Source organism: Mytilus galloprovincialis, chromosome 3 (assembly GCF_965363235.1).
Source record: "Mytilus galloprovincialis chromosome 3, xbMytGall1.hap1.1, whole genome shotgun sequence".
NCBI classification, from domain to species: domain Eukaryota; kingdom Metazoa; phylum Mollusca; class Bivalvia; order Mytilida; family Mytilidae; genus Mytilus; species Mytilus galloprovincialis.
The window spans coordinates 48,038,439-48,056,568 of record NC_134840.1 but is presented as its reverse complement, the minus strand read 5'-3'; the positions used below and the strand labels follow the sequence as shown (position 1 = coordinate 48,056,568).

Sequence of the window (18,130 nt, the reverse complement as noted above, 5' to 3'; positions counted from 1 at the left end):
TTTTTAAAACTTACAACTGTAAAAATATTGACTAAATATTTGATCTCTATTGTTATACAGTAAGGATTTACTTGAGCTAATCTAATTTAAATGATATCATTACAATCTTTGAATGGATTACTGCAAAATTATAATAGATGTTGAATAATAAGTTGTTCCTTTACTACAGTGAAACCTGTCAAAAATAAACCCTCCACTAATTCACAATCTGTTTTAAGCAAACCCTAGCATAAAGCAGGAACCTGTCAAAATTTAACTCTTGAATAGTTGCATGTCAGTTCAATTTTACATTTATAGAAAATTCAAACAGCACCTTTGTACTCTCAAATGGGGTTCAGCTAAAATAGGTTGTACAGTAAAAACCCACATAAAATGGAAATCATTCAGACAAAAATGTAATTAATTCATACATGTTCATGTCTCTTGAAAGAGCAGCATACACGTATTATAAATTCACAAACAAAAAGTTGCAATCAAGTTATAATGATCATTTTGAAAGATTACCACTAACTACAGTGTATTAGTATATATATATATAGCAGACAAAGCTTAAATTAAATGTAAAAATAAATGGGGAATGTGTCCATGGGACACAGATAATGCCCCTACTTGCCTATCACAAAAAGCTCTAAAGGGACATAACTGAAGAATGTGTACTTGATCTGTGTTTAATGGTAAATAATATTGTGTATATTTCAGAACATTCTAGTCGAGGCAAACTTAAATAAAAGAAAGGAAATAAAATATTTAGCCATTTTTCCATTTGTATTAAGTGTTAACTGTTAAGGGAATAACCCTTGAACAGTAAAAGTGACACAACCAAAATGCAAATTTGATCTGTATTTTGTGGTTATTGGCCTGCATTGTTTCATAACAGTTGGTTGAGGCTAACTAAAGTTACAAAACAGAAATGAAAAATTCATCAATTATTCCATTTGTAAAAGGGCATAATTCTAGAACAGTTAACATGACACAACCAATGTTCAAACTTGATCTGTAATTTGTGGTCATTAGCATTATGTACAATATATAAGTTTCATTATAACACAGAACAGAAACGAAAGATTCACTAATTTTCCATTTGTAAAGGGGCTTAACTCTAGAACGGTTATAGTGAATCAACTGAAATTTACACTAGATCTGTTTTTTGTGGTTATAAAAATTGTGTTAAAGTTTCACAACATTTAGTTGAGGCAATCGACAGATAGAAAACGATAATGTAAAGGGGCATAACTCTAGAATGGTTTATGTGACGCAACAAAAACTCAAAAGTGATCTGTGTTTTGTTGAAATAATCATTTTGTATCAGTTTCATAACATTTGGGTGAGGCAAACTAAGTTATAGAGTATAAAAAAACTTAGGGATGTACTTACAGACAGACAAGGGTAAAAAAAAACTAAATGCCCCCTCTGCTACAGCCAGGGGCATAAAAATTGTAAAATTATTTCTAGAAATAATCCTTTCCTTTTTGGCTTCAAATTTTTTTGTGAGAGTGATACATGTATATATTCTGTGTTAAAAATAGCTACTCACGATAATTGTATGTTTATCTTACATATAAGTACCCTACTTTTCATAGGCAGACATTTGTATTGAATCATGATGGTTTACAAAAATGTATTTAATTTTTAATAAAAATTCAACATAAAATTGAGAATGGAACATGACTACATATGCACTCCATGACAAGATAACAACAATGCAAAGGTAAACAGATGTAAAGCTTGATTTAACAAATAATTTCATGGTTATAGCAGAAAACTGTAATTGAAATCTTCTCTCTTGTGGTTAGTTTTAGTTCTCAATAGACTCCTACTGTCTATTTCATAATAAAAGATGATGTCATATGATTGCCAATGAGACAACTCTCTATAAGTCTAGATACATGTATAAAGATGATGTCATATTATTGCAAATGAGACAACTCTCTATAAGGCAAGATACATGTATAAAGCAGACCAAAATGATTCATAAATTTTTGGTGTTGACTGTTCCACACCATTTTTTAAGCTATTGGCTATACCAAAGTAGCCATATTTCATTGGTGGATGAAGTCTGAATGCAGTGAGAGAACTACTTACTCTTAACAGGCAAACCAGACTTTGATAATTTTGGGGCCCTTTATAGCTTGTTGTTCAGTGTGAGCCAAGGCTCTGTGTTGAAGGTCGTACCTTGAGCTATAATGGTTAACTTTTATAAATCGTTATTTGGATGGGGAGTTGTCTCATTGGCATGCATACCACATTTTCCTATATATATTTAATCGTGTTAATGTATCTGTATTATTCTTAATTTGTAATTTGATGGTATGAGTACATGTAGAAGCATTTAATGTGCATTCATTGTATACAAAATGTGCTTGAATGAATACTTTAAAAGAACAATAAATTACTTAACAAAGCCTGTCCTATCCAATTGAATTTGAATAAGGAATAATAAAAGTAAATTTTCTGCTTCAGACATATAATTTGACAGTGAGTGAGAGCCTGTTAAGACCTAAACCTTAAAGGACAAAAGAGATTAATTCAATGTTCATTTCTTTGTATTATAGCTTTCCATCTTTCTATCTTTATGAAGTAATATTTCAGCACTATTTTATACTACAGAGTATATTATCCACATTAAAACAATGTTCCAGTGTACATGGATATGTATACTCTGTATCATACATGTATCTTTGCTTCAATATCATATCATGTTGTTATCTACAAGTATCCAATTGCAATGTACCATAGGTTCTTTACACCAGGTACAGTTGGAAGTCATCTCTTAGAAAGTTTAAAACAGACAGCATCATGATATGGTTCATTTATATTATGGGAAAGATGTCACAGATTCCAATTCATGTGTTACTGCAATAACCACAATCTACTCCCCTTTTCTTGTTTAAGATATAACTGAATGCTCTTTTAACTTGTTACAAACATGTTTGGTCCCACTTCAGACAGTAACTTTTTACCCTTCTGGAGGACCTGTGATTGCCCCTTCGTCAAAGCCATATGATTGAATTCATTATAGACTTTGAAAACCAATAAAAAGAATAATACAGTATTCCTCAGACCCTCCATTTTTATTATTTGTCCAAGCTAGAGGTGATCGATTTAGAAATATATTGCGACATTTTAAGTACAGTATGTTTGAGGACACTGTCAAAAACAAAAGTTAACCATTAATTCCAATGTAATTAAACTATTTCCTAATTTTAACAGACATATTAAAGTGAACCAACAAGACTATTTTTCATAATTACCTCTTCATCAGAAAGGAACAAATCCTCAGTATAGGGTTCAACCCTTCCAATTTTACAAAGCTTTGGTAGACAAGCCCATACACACATTTTAGCCAAGTTTTAGACTATAAGACATTGAAATATTATCCACAAATCGTCAAGAATATATCCCCATAATTTATCATATTTTTTAATTTCCAATTATTGTTATGATAATTTTGTGTTAGTTGTCAATTTCTTTGCCAGACTCTTGAGCTTCTAAGCTGATGACGCAAGTTTATTTCTAATTTATTCGGTAATAAATTACCACAAAAATGATTCCTAATTAAATCTATTATATTTCCAGTCAGTTAAAATCCTGGTTAGCAAGCACCTAAATAAAACTTTTTTGTTCGGGATAATAGTTATTGAGCTGGATATCACAATTCAATGCGCTGGTAAAATTTTACACTTGATTCTTTTCAATTTCACATATATGTAAAATCATAACCTATTGCCTTTAAAGAAAGTATTAATACCACTTTTTTGAAATTTTATATTCTGGAATACATAAAACACTTTGCTAAGATTTACTTAACTTTTCAAAATTTTTCATGGAAGAGCGGCTTTGCATAGCAATATATGTATATCAATAGTATAATGTCGAAATTGTTATGAGCTCCTTACGCCTCAAATTTTGTGTGATCTTCATTTAAGCATATTAATGCTATTTTATTTTGTGAATAAAAGCTACAAATAGTAAAGAAATACAATAATGAGTGTATTGAATCTGGATAGATTTATGAAAAGAAAGTCAGTCAAGATTTTTGAAAAGATTGATTTAACATGTCTGAATGCTTATAATTCTACATTTAAACCCATCAATGTATTGAATCCAAAATAAAAATCAATTTGAAGAAATTTTTTTTCAATCAGCTTTTTATACCAAAAACACACCTAATCTACACATAAATCAATTACTGCTAGTTTTAAATCTTTGAGGAAATGCATGATGATAGGCCCCTGTCTAGGTTAACATTGTAACCATAGCAATTACACAAATCCCTTTATATACTTTCATTTTTTATAACACAATTCATTTCTCATTATCTAATGCCAATTATCATTGATAAAAAATTTACTGCAACAGAAGAAGTGGGATATAGTCTACAAAGATATTTACTAGACATTCAAAAAACAACAAAAAATTCAAAATAATGAACATTTTAAAATCATTTAACAAATTTAAAAACTTTAATACTTCATATTTTTTTTTTTAAATAATATCTTTAAGCTATAGTATGTTTCAGTTCAGTGATTTAAATTTGAACTATCAATAAAAAATATGATAGCAGGACTAAACTTTTAGCAAAATAATAAGACAAGGGAAGTAACTCGAGATCTATTAATTATGATTTGATCATGTGAAGTTTGACTGTTTAACATATCTACATGTATGACACAATTATTATTAATCTGGTTCAGGATTATTGTTAACATTGTATTTTCCTTATTGACTGTGAATTTGACAACTTGGGTGCTAAATATAATGATAATGGTCTATTGCTGGCTTCAGATCACAATTAATTCCCTTTGTCCTTGGTCTAGGAATATAGTTTCTCAAGTATTGTACAGGGTACTTATTCCTTAGTTTTCTTGCTTTTTTTTTTTTTTGGAAAGTTGCTTTTTTGCAGGCATGGCAAAGTATTTTTCCCTGGACTGGGCAATTCTCCCAGAAACAGGTAATACTGAGGGTGGTAAAGGGTTGTTTTCATGCAACATGTTTTGCCATTTTTATTTCACGCGCAGCCGTGAAAAAAGTTCATTATTCACCGTGTTTCGTGAAATCTGTAAAAAGATCAACGTGCAAGACATTTTTAATTGTGCGTTCATCGTGAAATGGCAATTTTATTTCGCGTTCTTCTGTGCAGATACCCCCCTTTACGCCCCTTAATACTGGGCAATACAAATGTTATTTAAAAATTCATGTTTGCTACCTTACATGTATAACTACCAATCTAGGATGGATCTGTGGTTAATTTCCAATGGCAATTGAAAATTAAATTGCATATTCAGGAAGAAAATATGATAATGCTATTTGGGACCCTTTGAACCTCAATCTGGACAAATTGGAAAATTGGTCCCAAATCAAATATCTAGATAAACGGTTAGAACCCCAACCAGGACCATACATATATCGCCTCCCCTTATGAGTATATAAGATATATACAAACATATATTTAATAAAAATACTCATATACTGAAATATTGACAACCATTGGTTCTGCTTAAAAAAATTGACAGCAGCTGAGGCTATTAAATGATATTATTAAACTAATTAATATTATACTGTACAGTAACATACATGTACCGGTACATGAACAAATTTATGTATCAAGAAGTCTAGATCACTATCTAGTACCTACAGAAATTAAATAAAATTTGTGAAGCCACTAAATCAAAATATAAATTTACAGATTTCGGAATACTGTGGATTCATTATTATTAGTTGGCTACCAATTTTTGTGGATTTCGTGGGAACAGGTGAACCACGAAATTAAATGTTAAACAAATACAAAATTTTTCATAGGCTCGTTAGCATAATTTGGCAAAACCACGAAATTGAATATCCACGAACATGTAAGTTTTCCTCAATCCATGAAAATTGGTATCCACAAAAATAAATGAATCCATAGTACTAATTTGAGTTAGCTGTTAAATAAAGATATTGTCTGGGTGATTATAATTCCATTCTGGGCATTAATCCAACAATGTATTAATAGTTCCTAAAACGATTACAAATTTAAATTATTTTTAATGAATGTACTTTGGTATTAACCTTTAATGATTATTGTTAGAGTATTTTTTAAATCCTCCACCATAACAGACTGAAGGTTGTGTGTATATGTAAACATTTTCTGTGATAGATATTCCTCAGTTATGACAGTGTGATAGTGCAGGTTTTTAAGTGAAGGGCAAGGCCTTCTAAGTATTTTATTGGCCACATTGTCATGTATTTTAAACCAAACAATATTGGAAAGAAGCATTTATTTTATATCTAAAGTTAAAGACTGCTCTCTGAAACTTTAATCCCCTGGCCTTTCTCTAAAAAAGTTTTAGATTGGTTAAATTTGTATTCATATATAACTTAAGTGACAAAAGAAAAAAAATTGCATTTATCAGTAGATAGTATAAAAAAAATTGTTGCACACTGCAGTACCAATATAAACAAATTTTAAGACTATATTCAAGATACATGCATTTAAATATGGAAAAGGCTAGCACCTTGATGTAAAGTAACAGTTACCACTGAAAGTATGTATATATATATCTGAACTCAAGGACAAATTTAATCTACACGTACAATATGAATGTACACAAACAGTTTTATGCATTAAGTATATTCTTTTCTTATGACAAGAAAAATCTAAAGTTTGCACAACACACATTGTGAACAAACATGAATATGTCTACATACAATTTTAATACCTTTTGTCAAAAGAAAATTTATGTGACAATATTTGATGGGCTGGCAAGAATTTACTGTTGTAGTTTATTTGTTTTGCGATACTTCACAGTAAAGATTTTTTCATTGAATAAGTGAATTTAAAATTTAAATCTATTTTATTTGATTTTTCTTAATGCATGATGCACTAAAAACACAGGAATTTTAAATTATTTTTTTAACTAAATGTCCTGTTTACATGGTGTATACATATATGTATGACAGTATGTATCTTCCGGTCTAAATCATTTTTTTTCTTAATATAGGATTTTGCTATATTTTGCTATAAATGATCTAAGTTATCTAATACTTAATAGAAATATAAATAAAACCAGGTGCTCCGCAGGGCTCAGCTTTTTATGACAGCAGAAGTCGAACCCTGAATTTTGGTTAAAATCTAACTACATTTTTAGAACCTTTGGACATGTTGGACCTTAATGCAGACCAATTTGAAAACAGGACCAAATATTAAGATTCTAAATACACATTTAGATTTGGCTTATCAAAGAGCCTCAATAATTCAATTTTTGATGAAATCAAACAAAGTTTAATTTTGGCCCCTTTTGGCCCCTAATTCCTAAACTGTTGGGACCACAAACCCCAAAATCAATCTGAACCTTCCTTAAGTGGTATTAAACCTTCTCTTACAAATTTATAAAGATCCATTCACTAAAACTAAAGTTATTGTCCGGAAACTAAATGTGTGTTCGGAAGACGACAACATCATACCATTATACAACGCAAATTTTTTTTTGCAGTCGTATAAAAATGGGGTCACCTTTCATTTACGCTCACAATCTGCCTTCGAAAGAAGCATACATTTTGTAAAGGTGCTTTTTTTTCTGTTAAACTAATAGGAGAAAATCCGAGAAAGAGGTAATATACATGATATAGAAATAAAACTAGAGGCTCTCAAGAGCCTGTGTCGCTCACCTGTTAATGTGTTTACTGATGTCGGCCATCTTCGTTGGTAGGCGGGGTCATTAGACACTTTTTTTTAAAATAGATACCCTAGTATTATGATTGTGGCCAAGTTTGGTTAAATTTGGCCAAGTCGTTTTAGAAAAGATTTTTATACAAGTTACAAAAATGACGAAAAGTTGTTCAATATTGACTATAAAGGGCAATAACTCCTTAAGGGGTCCTCTAACAATTTTGATCATGCTGACTTATTTGTAGATCTTACTTTGCTGAACATTATTGCTGTTTACAGTTTATCTCTATCTATAATAGTATTCAAGATAATAACCAAAAACTGCAAAATTTCCTTAAAATCACCAATTTTAGGGCAGCAACCCAACAACAGGTTGTCCGATTCAACTCAAAATTTGTGAGGGGATATATCTTATTCTGATGGACATTTAAATCTTGAAAGATTTGCCCTAAATGTCTTAGTTTCAAAGATATAAAGCAAAAACTGCATTTTACCACTATGTTCTAATTTTAGCCATGTCGGCCATTTTGTTTGGCAGGCTGGGTCATCGGACACATTTTTTAAACTATAAACCACAATGATAATTGTGGCCAAGTTTGGTTAAATTTGGCAAAGTAGTTTTGGAGAAGAAGATTTTTAGAAAAGTTACAAAAAATGATGAAAAGTTGTTAAAAATTGACTATAAAGGGCAATAACTCCTTAAGGGGTCAACTGACAATTTTGGTCATGTTGACTTATTTGTAGGTCTTACTTTGCTGAACATTATTGCTGTTTACAGTTTATCTCTATCTATAATAGTATTCAAGATAATAACCAAAAACTGCAAAATTTCCTTAAAATAACCATTTCACAGGCAGCAACCCATCAACAGGTTGTCCTATTCGTCTGAAAATTTCAAGGCAGATAGATCTTGACCTGATCAACCATTTTACCCTATGTCAGATTTGCTCTAAATGCTTTGGTTTTTGAGTTATTAGCCAAAAACTGCATTTTACCCCTATGTTCTATTTTTAGCCATGGCGGCCATCTTGGTTGGTTTGACGGGTCACGCCACACATTTTTTAAACTAGATACCCCAAGGATGATTGTGGCCATGTTTGATAGAATTTGGCCCAGTAGTTTCAGAGGAGAAGATTTTTGTAAAAGTTTACGGACGACGGACGACGGACGACAGACGACGGACGACGGACGCCAAGTGATGAGAAAAGCTCACTTGACCTTTCAGGTCAGGTGAGCTAAAAACAGCAAAATTTCCTCAAAATTACAAATTCAGGGGCAGCAACCCAACAACAGGTTGACCGATTCATCTGAAAATTTCAGGGCAGATAGATCTTGACCTGATAAACAGATTTCCTCTAAATGTTTTGGTTTGTGAGTTATAAGCCAAAAACTGAATTTTACCCCTATGTTCTATTTTTAGCCGTGGCGGCCATCTTGGTTGGTTGACCGGGTCACGCCACACATTTTTTAAACTAGATACCCCAATGATGATTGTGGCCAAGTTTGGTTCAATTTGGCCCAGTAGTTTCAGAGGAGAAGATTTTTGTAAAAGATTACTTATATTTATGAAAAATGGTTAAAAATTGACTATAAAGGGCAATAACTCCTAAAGGGGTCAACTGACCATTTCGGTCATGTTGACTTATTTGTAAATCTAACTTTGCCGAACATTATTGCTGTTTACAGTTTATCTCTATCTATAATAATATTCAAGATAATAACCAAAAACAGCAAAATTTCCTCAAAATGACCAATTCAGGGGCAGCAACCCAACAATGGGTTGACCGATTCATCTGAAAATTTCAGGGCAGATAGATCTTGACCTGATAAACATATTTACCCCCAGTCAGATTTCCTCTAAATGCTTTGGTTTTTGAGTTATAAGCCAAAAACTGCATTTTACCCCTATGTTCTATTTTTAGCCGTGGCGGCCATCTTGGTTGGTTGACCGGGTCACGCCACACATTTTTTAAACTAGATACCCCAATGATGATTGTGGCCAAGTTTGGTTCAATTTGGCCCAGTAGTTTCAGAGGAGAAGATTTTTGTAAAAGATTACTTATATTTATGAAAAATGGTTAAAAATTGACTATAAAGGGCAATAACTCCTAAAGGGGTCAACTGACCATTTCGGTCATGTTGACTTATTTGTAAATCTAACTTTGCCGAACATTATTGCTGTTTACAGTTTATCTCTATCTATAATAATATTCAAGATAATAACCAAAAACAGCAAAATTTACTCAAAATGACCAATTCAGGGGCAGCAACCCAACAACAGGTTGACCGATTCATCTGAAAATTTCAGGGCAGATAGATCTTGACCTGATAAACATATTTACCCCCATGTCAGATTTCCTCTAAATGCTTTGGTTTTTGAGTAATAAGCCAAAAACTGCATTTTACCCCTATGTTCTATTTTTAGCCGTGGCGGCCATCTTGGTTGGTTGACCGGGTCACGCCACACATTTTTTAAACTAGATACCCCAATGATGATTGTGGCCAAGTTTAGTTCAATTTGGCCCAGTAGTTTCAGAGGAGAAGATTTTTGTAAAAGTTAACGACGACGGACGACGGACGACGGACGACAGACGACGACGGACGCCGGACGCAAAGTGATGGGAAAAGCTCACTTGGCCCTTCGGGCCAGGTGAGCTAAAAAAGAACTAAATTCCAGAAATCGCTCAAATTTTACAATTGTTTAGTTTAAGCACAGCTTATTTGAAAATAAAAATAAAAGATATGGGTCACCGATGAGTTTAAAAAGATATTTCAATTTAAATGCAAAAAAATGGCTTTTTTTATTTTTTTAAATGATTTTTGTACCCTTTGATAAAGTAACAACTAATAAAGTAATGAATAAAAAAGAAAATGTTTATTTTTTTTTCTGAACTTTTTACCCTTGAGCCTCTTTGAATAATTCTTTTATTAAGATAGATATCTTTAGACATGTTAGAGGTACAATGAATGAATACTCATTAAATAGTGTTACATGGTTTGCCAATTTTAGTGTTCCCTGCTTACTGATATAACTTTCAACATGTCTAACATATATATATATTTATAATTTGATGGTTGAAAGAAGTAATCTTACAGAAGGTAGGACAAGTTCTTCATTGAAACTCTGTATAACTTCATTTTCTGAACTACGTGTACACCCAACCTGTCCAGCCACATGCATTTTTACGACTAGGACAAGTAAATGGTCTTTTCTTATTTCTAGTAATTCTACACATGCATATATATATATATACATGTATGTACATGTATATTCTGTGAACAGGAAAGTGTTGAGCAATAAAAAATATTCACACAGTAAAGCTAAATTACATGAATATAAAAAAGAAGATGTGGTATGATTGCCAATGAGACAACTATCCACAAAAGACCAAACTGACGCTTGTTTTTAACAAAATTCAGGAAGCTATATGATAAGAAGTTCATGTCAGAGCAAAACAGGACAAAAATTCCATGAGACAAACAAAGGTCAACCACTGCTTTTTGAGTTTGGGTATAATAATAATTAATTAAAATTGAGAATGGAAATGGGATATGTGCTAAAGAGACAACAACCCGACCATAGAGAAGACAACAGCAGAAGGTCACCAACAGGCCTACAACGCAACGAGAAATTCCCGCACCCGGAGGTGTCCTTCAGCTGGCCCCTAAACAAATATATACTAAACTCCAAATTGTACATAAGAAACTTAGTGATAACAACCAGCTGTACAGTGTTCTCCCCAGAAATTTTGAATAGCATCACATTTGGCGTAAAAAAATGTATTTTTTTCAATGTAATTTGTCGCCTCGTGGCAATGCTCTATTTCCATTACGATATATGCGTTATTGTTTATTACAAAATGTATTATATTTTTTGTATGCTATAGGTCCTTATTTGGTGAATAAAATATTCTTTTCAACCCTATTCTTTGGGTCAATATTGTTGAATTCATGACTGAGAATACAATTAAACATAATCATGATTTACAGTATTCTCAGTTTATGTTTTCTATATATTCATTTATAGTTCCAGAATTATTTTTTCCTCTGGGGCAAAATAAAAATATATGTGTGGTTCCAGTTACCCTACCTACCCAGTTAAAAAAAATCTTTATCATGTCTATGAAATATATTGGTTCATGGTATTCAATGAATCAGTCCCAGTTGTTTCTTTTTATCAAAATGATATATATTCTTAACAAAGTTATCTAACAAAAAGTCTGTTAATACTTAGTTTTCTCTTTAGGTATCATTATTTTCTGTCTACTGTGCCATTTGTGCAAATGTAGTTATTATCGTAAAAAACGGATTTTTGTCATATCTGATCCAGAATTATAGTTATCCCGTACCATTGTAAACTCGTACCAACGTCAACTCGTACCACTTTACAAAAACTCGTACCAATGCAAACTCGTACCACTGTTAACTCGTACCAACTTATTCAAATGCATTTAAATGGTGTTTAATGATGTATGTAATTTACTTTCACTCAATACCTCTCAAGTCTGTAAAATGTATATAATTTGAAAGTACCATGACCAATTATGAAGCTGATGTTCCCTGTCTATTGGATAGAAAATACCGTGGCAGATTTGCTTTGTTGTCTCCTTTGAAAAGACTTTTTTAAACTTTTACTGATAATTATTGAATTTAATTTTTAATCATTCCAAAGTGATTTTTCATGAATAAATCCTAGCAGTTAATCAAAATGATTTCCAAAATGAAATTCTTACTTTTTATAAATAACAAGTTACAATGAAATGTAACCGTTTCCTGTTCCCGAATTTTCCCGCCAAAAAGCACATGGCTTTCAACAATTGTAAACAAAGCATTCAATTTGTGATCATGGATTACAGCATTAATTAATTTACTTTGGATATAGATATTCAACTTAAGGTACAGTTAAAGCAATGTTTTTTCTTTCTTCTGGATTATAACTACTTTGAAAGATCAGCTTAAAAAATAAAGCTTTTTAGAAAAACATTCGTATTTTTGTCTATAAAATCCAGTATAAAATTCAAGTAATTCAACATTAGTTTTATTAAGTTTACAAAAAATATTCGTAATTTTTAATATATTTTTGATGGTACGAGTTCGCAGTGGTACGACTTTACTTTTTTGGTACGAGTTAACATGGTACGAGTTTTCGTTGGTAAGAGTTAACTTGCTTCCTCTGGTCCAGTTCCGACCAGTAGTTTACACTTAAATATTAAATGGCCGCCGAAAGCAATGAAAAATATGAAAAATAAACAATGTTTGACAAGAGAATGAATATGGCATTTTTAATGCATTAAATGGATGAAACATAAACTAAAGCCAATTATGATCACTTTCTCAAGAAAGACCAAAAATTGTTTAGCTCATAATCAAACTTTTCACTCTCGATTAACAAAAGTGATAGGAAGAAAAAGAAAGTAATACTACTGTAATATTTTGCAGACCATGTGGTATTAATCATGTCACAAGTGACAGCTTGGGGTATTCCTATCCAAACAGTTATCCCCCAAAGGGCAATTAACACCTATTTGATCACTCTTAATTTTCTATTGTCTGACTTGAAGGGATTAAAGGTGATATATTTTTTATGATCATTTAAGCGGTAATTAGATGAAGGTTCAAAATTTAGGACCTAACTTTGCCATATAGAAACGAGAAAAATAACATCCTCAAAATAATTATAGTGTTGTGGAAATTATTACAGCGTCGCGGGAAGAAATTATAGCGTCGTGGTACCGCGACGCTAAAACGGCCTGGGGAGAACACTGGCTGTATTTGGTCAAACTTCAGTGGAGAGGACTTAAACTGATCATAAACACTGAGCAATTGGATTCAGATACATTTTATACTCCAAAATGTGAGTCCTATTTAAAACTACATTGATATATTTATATTAACAGTGATCTAAATTCATTTATAGTTCTAGTAGTCAACACGCTTCTGTCCTTAAACATGATAAAATCATCAAGTATAGACATTATTTCTTAAGTTTAAAAATTACCTGGACAAAAGATAGACAAGTACAATGAATCACTACTCAAATATTTTTAATTTTGTTGTTAAAAACAAAGACTGAAGAATCATTTAGCAATATCAAACATCAGCCAGGCAGTGAGAAAAATGTTCTGGTTTTAGTACTGATTTTTATTGGGTATTAATATGTTATTATACTTTTTTCCAGGTTTAACAGTATGCGAACAAAGGTGTTTTGCCACAAGGAATAACGTACTAAAAAACGACTATCCCTTTTTTTTTTTTTATTACATATGATCACCTCGAACTAAAAGCCCATGAATTTATGTTTACTGTTTTTAAATTAAAGCACATTATAAAAAATATTCAGACTTTATTCAATGTACATTTGATATGCATAGAGTCAAAAGATACCATCAAAGCTTACATTTGTGCTCCTTTCCTTGTGGATTAGTGTCTAATGAGGATGGTAATATTGTTCGGCTTAGAAAATATGAGGAACTGCATGTACGTTATAATACATGTACATAAAAGATAACTTCTAGAAAGGAGCTATGCCCTCTAAAAATAAAATTTTGGCATTTTGAAATTCTAGCAGGGCCTGCAGGGGAGAAATTTTTGCCTAAGATTTCCTTGGACCCTATAGCTATGAATTTTAAGGAGTTATTGTTTTTAAATAGAATGTATATTTCTGACATCCAAATAGCAAATACATATAATACAAAACTTTATTAAAAGGAATTGTAATTTATGTATTACCTTGTATTTGACTAAAAATAAAATGTAAAATAAATTTGTTGACCAATTACAAAAAAATGCCATCCAACATTGCTTTTACTGGAATGTTGAACATTGTTGAACCATTTTGAATCAAAACTGGAAATCAATCAGACCCTGGCAGGACTTACACTACTTTAGAATCATAGGGAGAAGTTATTTTGAAACTGATAGCGAGTCATGGTGATACTTAAACGAGAGTGTATGCTCACTTAACTATATATAGCTAAAATATTTGATTTTTATAAATGTAATTGTTTTATATATAGAACCTTATTTATCCAATTCATTGAATTATTTTTTATATTGTTCCAATCATACTCGAGAATACAATTAAAGTAAAAGTTGTCTCAGTTTAGGTCTTAAATGGTCATTTATAGTTATATTCACAATAAATTACATTTTTTCTAAATTTTAGTAGCAGAGACCTTGTATTTATATGTCTCTGTCAGAAACTACTAACTCAACATCAAACACTATTTGCTTAAAGATCTTTTTTTTCTCAAAGTGAGAAGAAACTATCTTTTATCAATAACTATTCACTCGGGAATACTAATTTGTTGATGAAATTCATTGTTTCTCATTAAAAAGAAATGTAAATTTAACGAATTTGAGCAACTTGAATCAATAAATTGAAACAATGCATTTCCATAGAAATAAATATAAACATTTAACATGTTTAACTAATGCATGTGGAAAGTATATTTTTCTTTTTGGGACCATTACTCTTCTGTCAGCTGAGACGTTCACTCATCTGTAGTTAAAATGCATTATCGTCAGAATAAGGAGTTTGGTTATAGCTGAATCAGTACACAGGACACATAAAAAATTTACAAGAGATTTGGAAAGGCATATACATATGAGTACATGTAACGTTTTAAATTTAACCTGTTACTACTAAGAAGTAACTGTAGTTACCTTTATATTTTGCTGAAAATCTGAATGTTTTGATGTAATGTACATTTTTTTGTACACTCTGGAGTAAGTTAATAAGTACTGGTCATGGATGGGATTGCGAGAAAGAATGTCACAAAATCTAAAATATTTAATTCCTTCTAACAAAGGCAATAGCTATAGGTTTAAACATTTAAATTTGTACCAATCTTCACCCTTATCTGAAACAATAGTGTTACATCAGAACATAGAAAGACAAGCTATAAAATATCAATTTAAAGACATGTATTTAAAAATTTAGATTCTGAATTCTAATTGATTGTACACTCAAGCTACAAAATGAACTGTTTTATATCTGAAATATAACTGGGGTCAGACTTAACAAATGATTTTTACCTGTGTCATAGATTTTCCCCTTTCCTCTTGGTCCTCTTCCCATGGAAGTTTACTACGACCTCGACCAGCACTTAAAAATCTAGTCCTGTTTGTTGGAGTCAAACTCTCACTTGGTATGACATTAGGGGTTGACCTGGCAGATGAAGACACAGACTCTAGTTCCATGGTGTCTGATCTAGAATACTGTCTGGCTGAAGAACCTGACCCACCAACTGCCATTATCCATTCAATGTCAGCACCATGAACATACTGGCTCCTTGATGAAGCTGAACTTGGCATGGGTGTGGCATACTCCACTAACCGATCGGAGTTCAATCTTGGTAGTTGTCGTCTTGCTAATCGTGCCTGAACAGCAGCCATGACACCTTCTCCTTCATTCATTAATTCAACTGTGTCAACAGCATGTACTAATGGTTGCATCCTTCCCTGTCCCATAGCTTGGGCTATCACAGCAAAACATTCTAAAACAGCCTGACGCACCTGTCTTTTACTGTCTGTTAATAATGGTGCAATAGTTTTACAAATTTTTGGGAGATCAAAGTCATAACTGGGGAATGTAAGCAATGCTGCAATCAATATATTAATAGTTTCTTGTCGCACACGAGAGTTTTTATGAGTCAAATTATTTTCCAGTATCACAGATAAGACAGGCTTTGCTTGATAACTCTGCATCATTTTAATGGCTACCTTCATCACAGCCTGACGCACAACTATTTTATTGTCCCCCATTCTTTTCGCCAAGGTTGAAGATAAAGGTTTCAAAAATTGCTTAACATTCTGGCCTAATTTCTCCACTAAAATTTCTAGAATTTCTAATGTTACTGTAGTGGTTTTGAAATAATTGTCATCTAGCAAATTATTAAGGAAACTAATGAAAGGCATCATGTGGGGCAGAAGGTTTCCTGTAATCTCTTGATGTTGCAATTCTCCAACAATTCGCTTCATTTCCTCAACTCCTTGAGCACGCAATTTGAAATTCTCTTGGTCATTTATTTGATTCATTACATGACTAGGAACTATTCCAAATTCATACGACTCAACATACTGGGCACGACTGCTGTTTGGCATTTGTGTAACTGTTGACTTGGAGAATGGTTTTGAATTTCTGGGTGTGGTTGATCCTGAGTTATAACCATCTTGCAAGTCTATGTCACTGTTTGTTAGCTGACAGTAATACCGCCGAAGTGGCACTGCAAGTTTCTGAATGTAAGAGGTAAACTCCCTCTCACCTACTAAATTACGTATTTTCTCCATAGTAGTGAGAACGTTTTCACGAATACTATCTTCTAGAGAACTGTTCAGTAATTTCCTTGCCAAAGATTGAGTTATGTCAAAAAAGTTTTCCCGTCCAAACTCTGGTGTGAAAAGCATCGGTAATGCAATTATTGTTTCTTTTTCAACACGTGCATCATTATTATCTAAGCCATATTGAACAATAGCTTTCAATAGCCCTTGCACTCTACGAGTATGTTTCATATACACATGCAAGGTTTGAATAACTGCTCTTCTAACAGTTATTTTGCTCTCTCCAATATTTGGAATAAGCTTGCCTAAAACAACTGTCATGCATGGGTCTAAATCATCCCCAAATTGAGGAATGACTTCATTTATTAATTGTATGCATTTCAGGCGAACATCCCAGTTCGAATCTTTAAGAGCCTGAGCTAGACCATTGAATATGGCCTTTGGATCACGATATGGCAGTTTTCCACCACTTCGTCTAACCTTGATAAGCAATTGTTCGAGTATTTCAACTCGATTGTTGAAGCTCTCGTCATTAAGTTGGTCGAGAACTTCATCTTCTTCCATATTCCAAACCCTCGATTGGTTTGTATCTAGGTATGGGGCATTGTTATATTCGAGACTTGAAAACTTTGTTACATGCAACTTGTTGGCTACCTTGCCAGCCATCTAAAAATCACCTGAACTACGACTGTAAAGTTTGATTTTGTGTCTTTTTCAGAGTTTTTGACACCTGCAATCACGAAGGCAGAGAGTCTTGTTGATAAAGGATTTGAATATTATTCCAAAACATGGTTGTCGAGTTTTATTTTGCAGTTGCACATTGTTTTTTCACTTCAATTCACGATTTACCTGTCAAGATGGCGGATTCTCTGACAACAACACAAACTATGGAGGTCACGTGACCATTCCCCGGATGCTTGGTAAATATATATTGCGAATTTGTGTATTAGATTTATTGCAAAGAGTTGTTACCTGATACCAAGGACGTATTTATAACTAACTTCTGTACGTAACAGTAACGTCCTTGCTGATCATACTTAGCACGATACTCCAACAGTTTAGGGAAAATTTCATGAAGAATTTCTCCTTTATGCATTCAAATCTTAAAATATCACTTAAATAGTGGCCGCCTTATTTGTTATTTGTTAACTGATTATATATTATCTATGTATCTATGCAAATCAATATTCTTTTGCTTTA

At 32.3% G+C, this 18,130-nt stretch overlaps 1 protein-coding gene across 17 annotated transcripts in view; it reads right to left on the bottom strand.

Annotated features, from left to right (window-relative positions):
- The window catches only part of LOC143068182 (TOG array regulator of axonemal microtubules protein 1-like), a 63,510-nt gene extending 45,682 nt beyond the window's left edge, over positions 1-17,828 (bottom strand). For 15 of the 17 annotated variants that reach the window (XM_076242024.1, XM_076242025.1, XM_076242031.1 and 12 more), the window contains exon 1: positions 15,686-17,827. In XM_076242024.1, the coding sequence (XP_076098139.1) occupies positions 15,686-17,596 (1,911 nt within the window). In that variant the 5' untranslated portion in view covers positions 17,597-17,827. Of the gene's footprint in view, positions 1-15,685 lie in introns of all 17 variants that reach the window. The other 2 variants (XM_076242026.1, XM_076242038.1) reach the window with 2 other exon arrangements.
- Between the last annotated feature and the right edge of the window lie 302 nt (positions 17,829-18,130).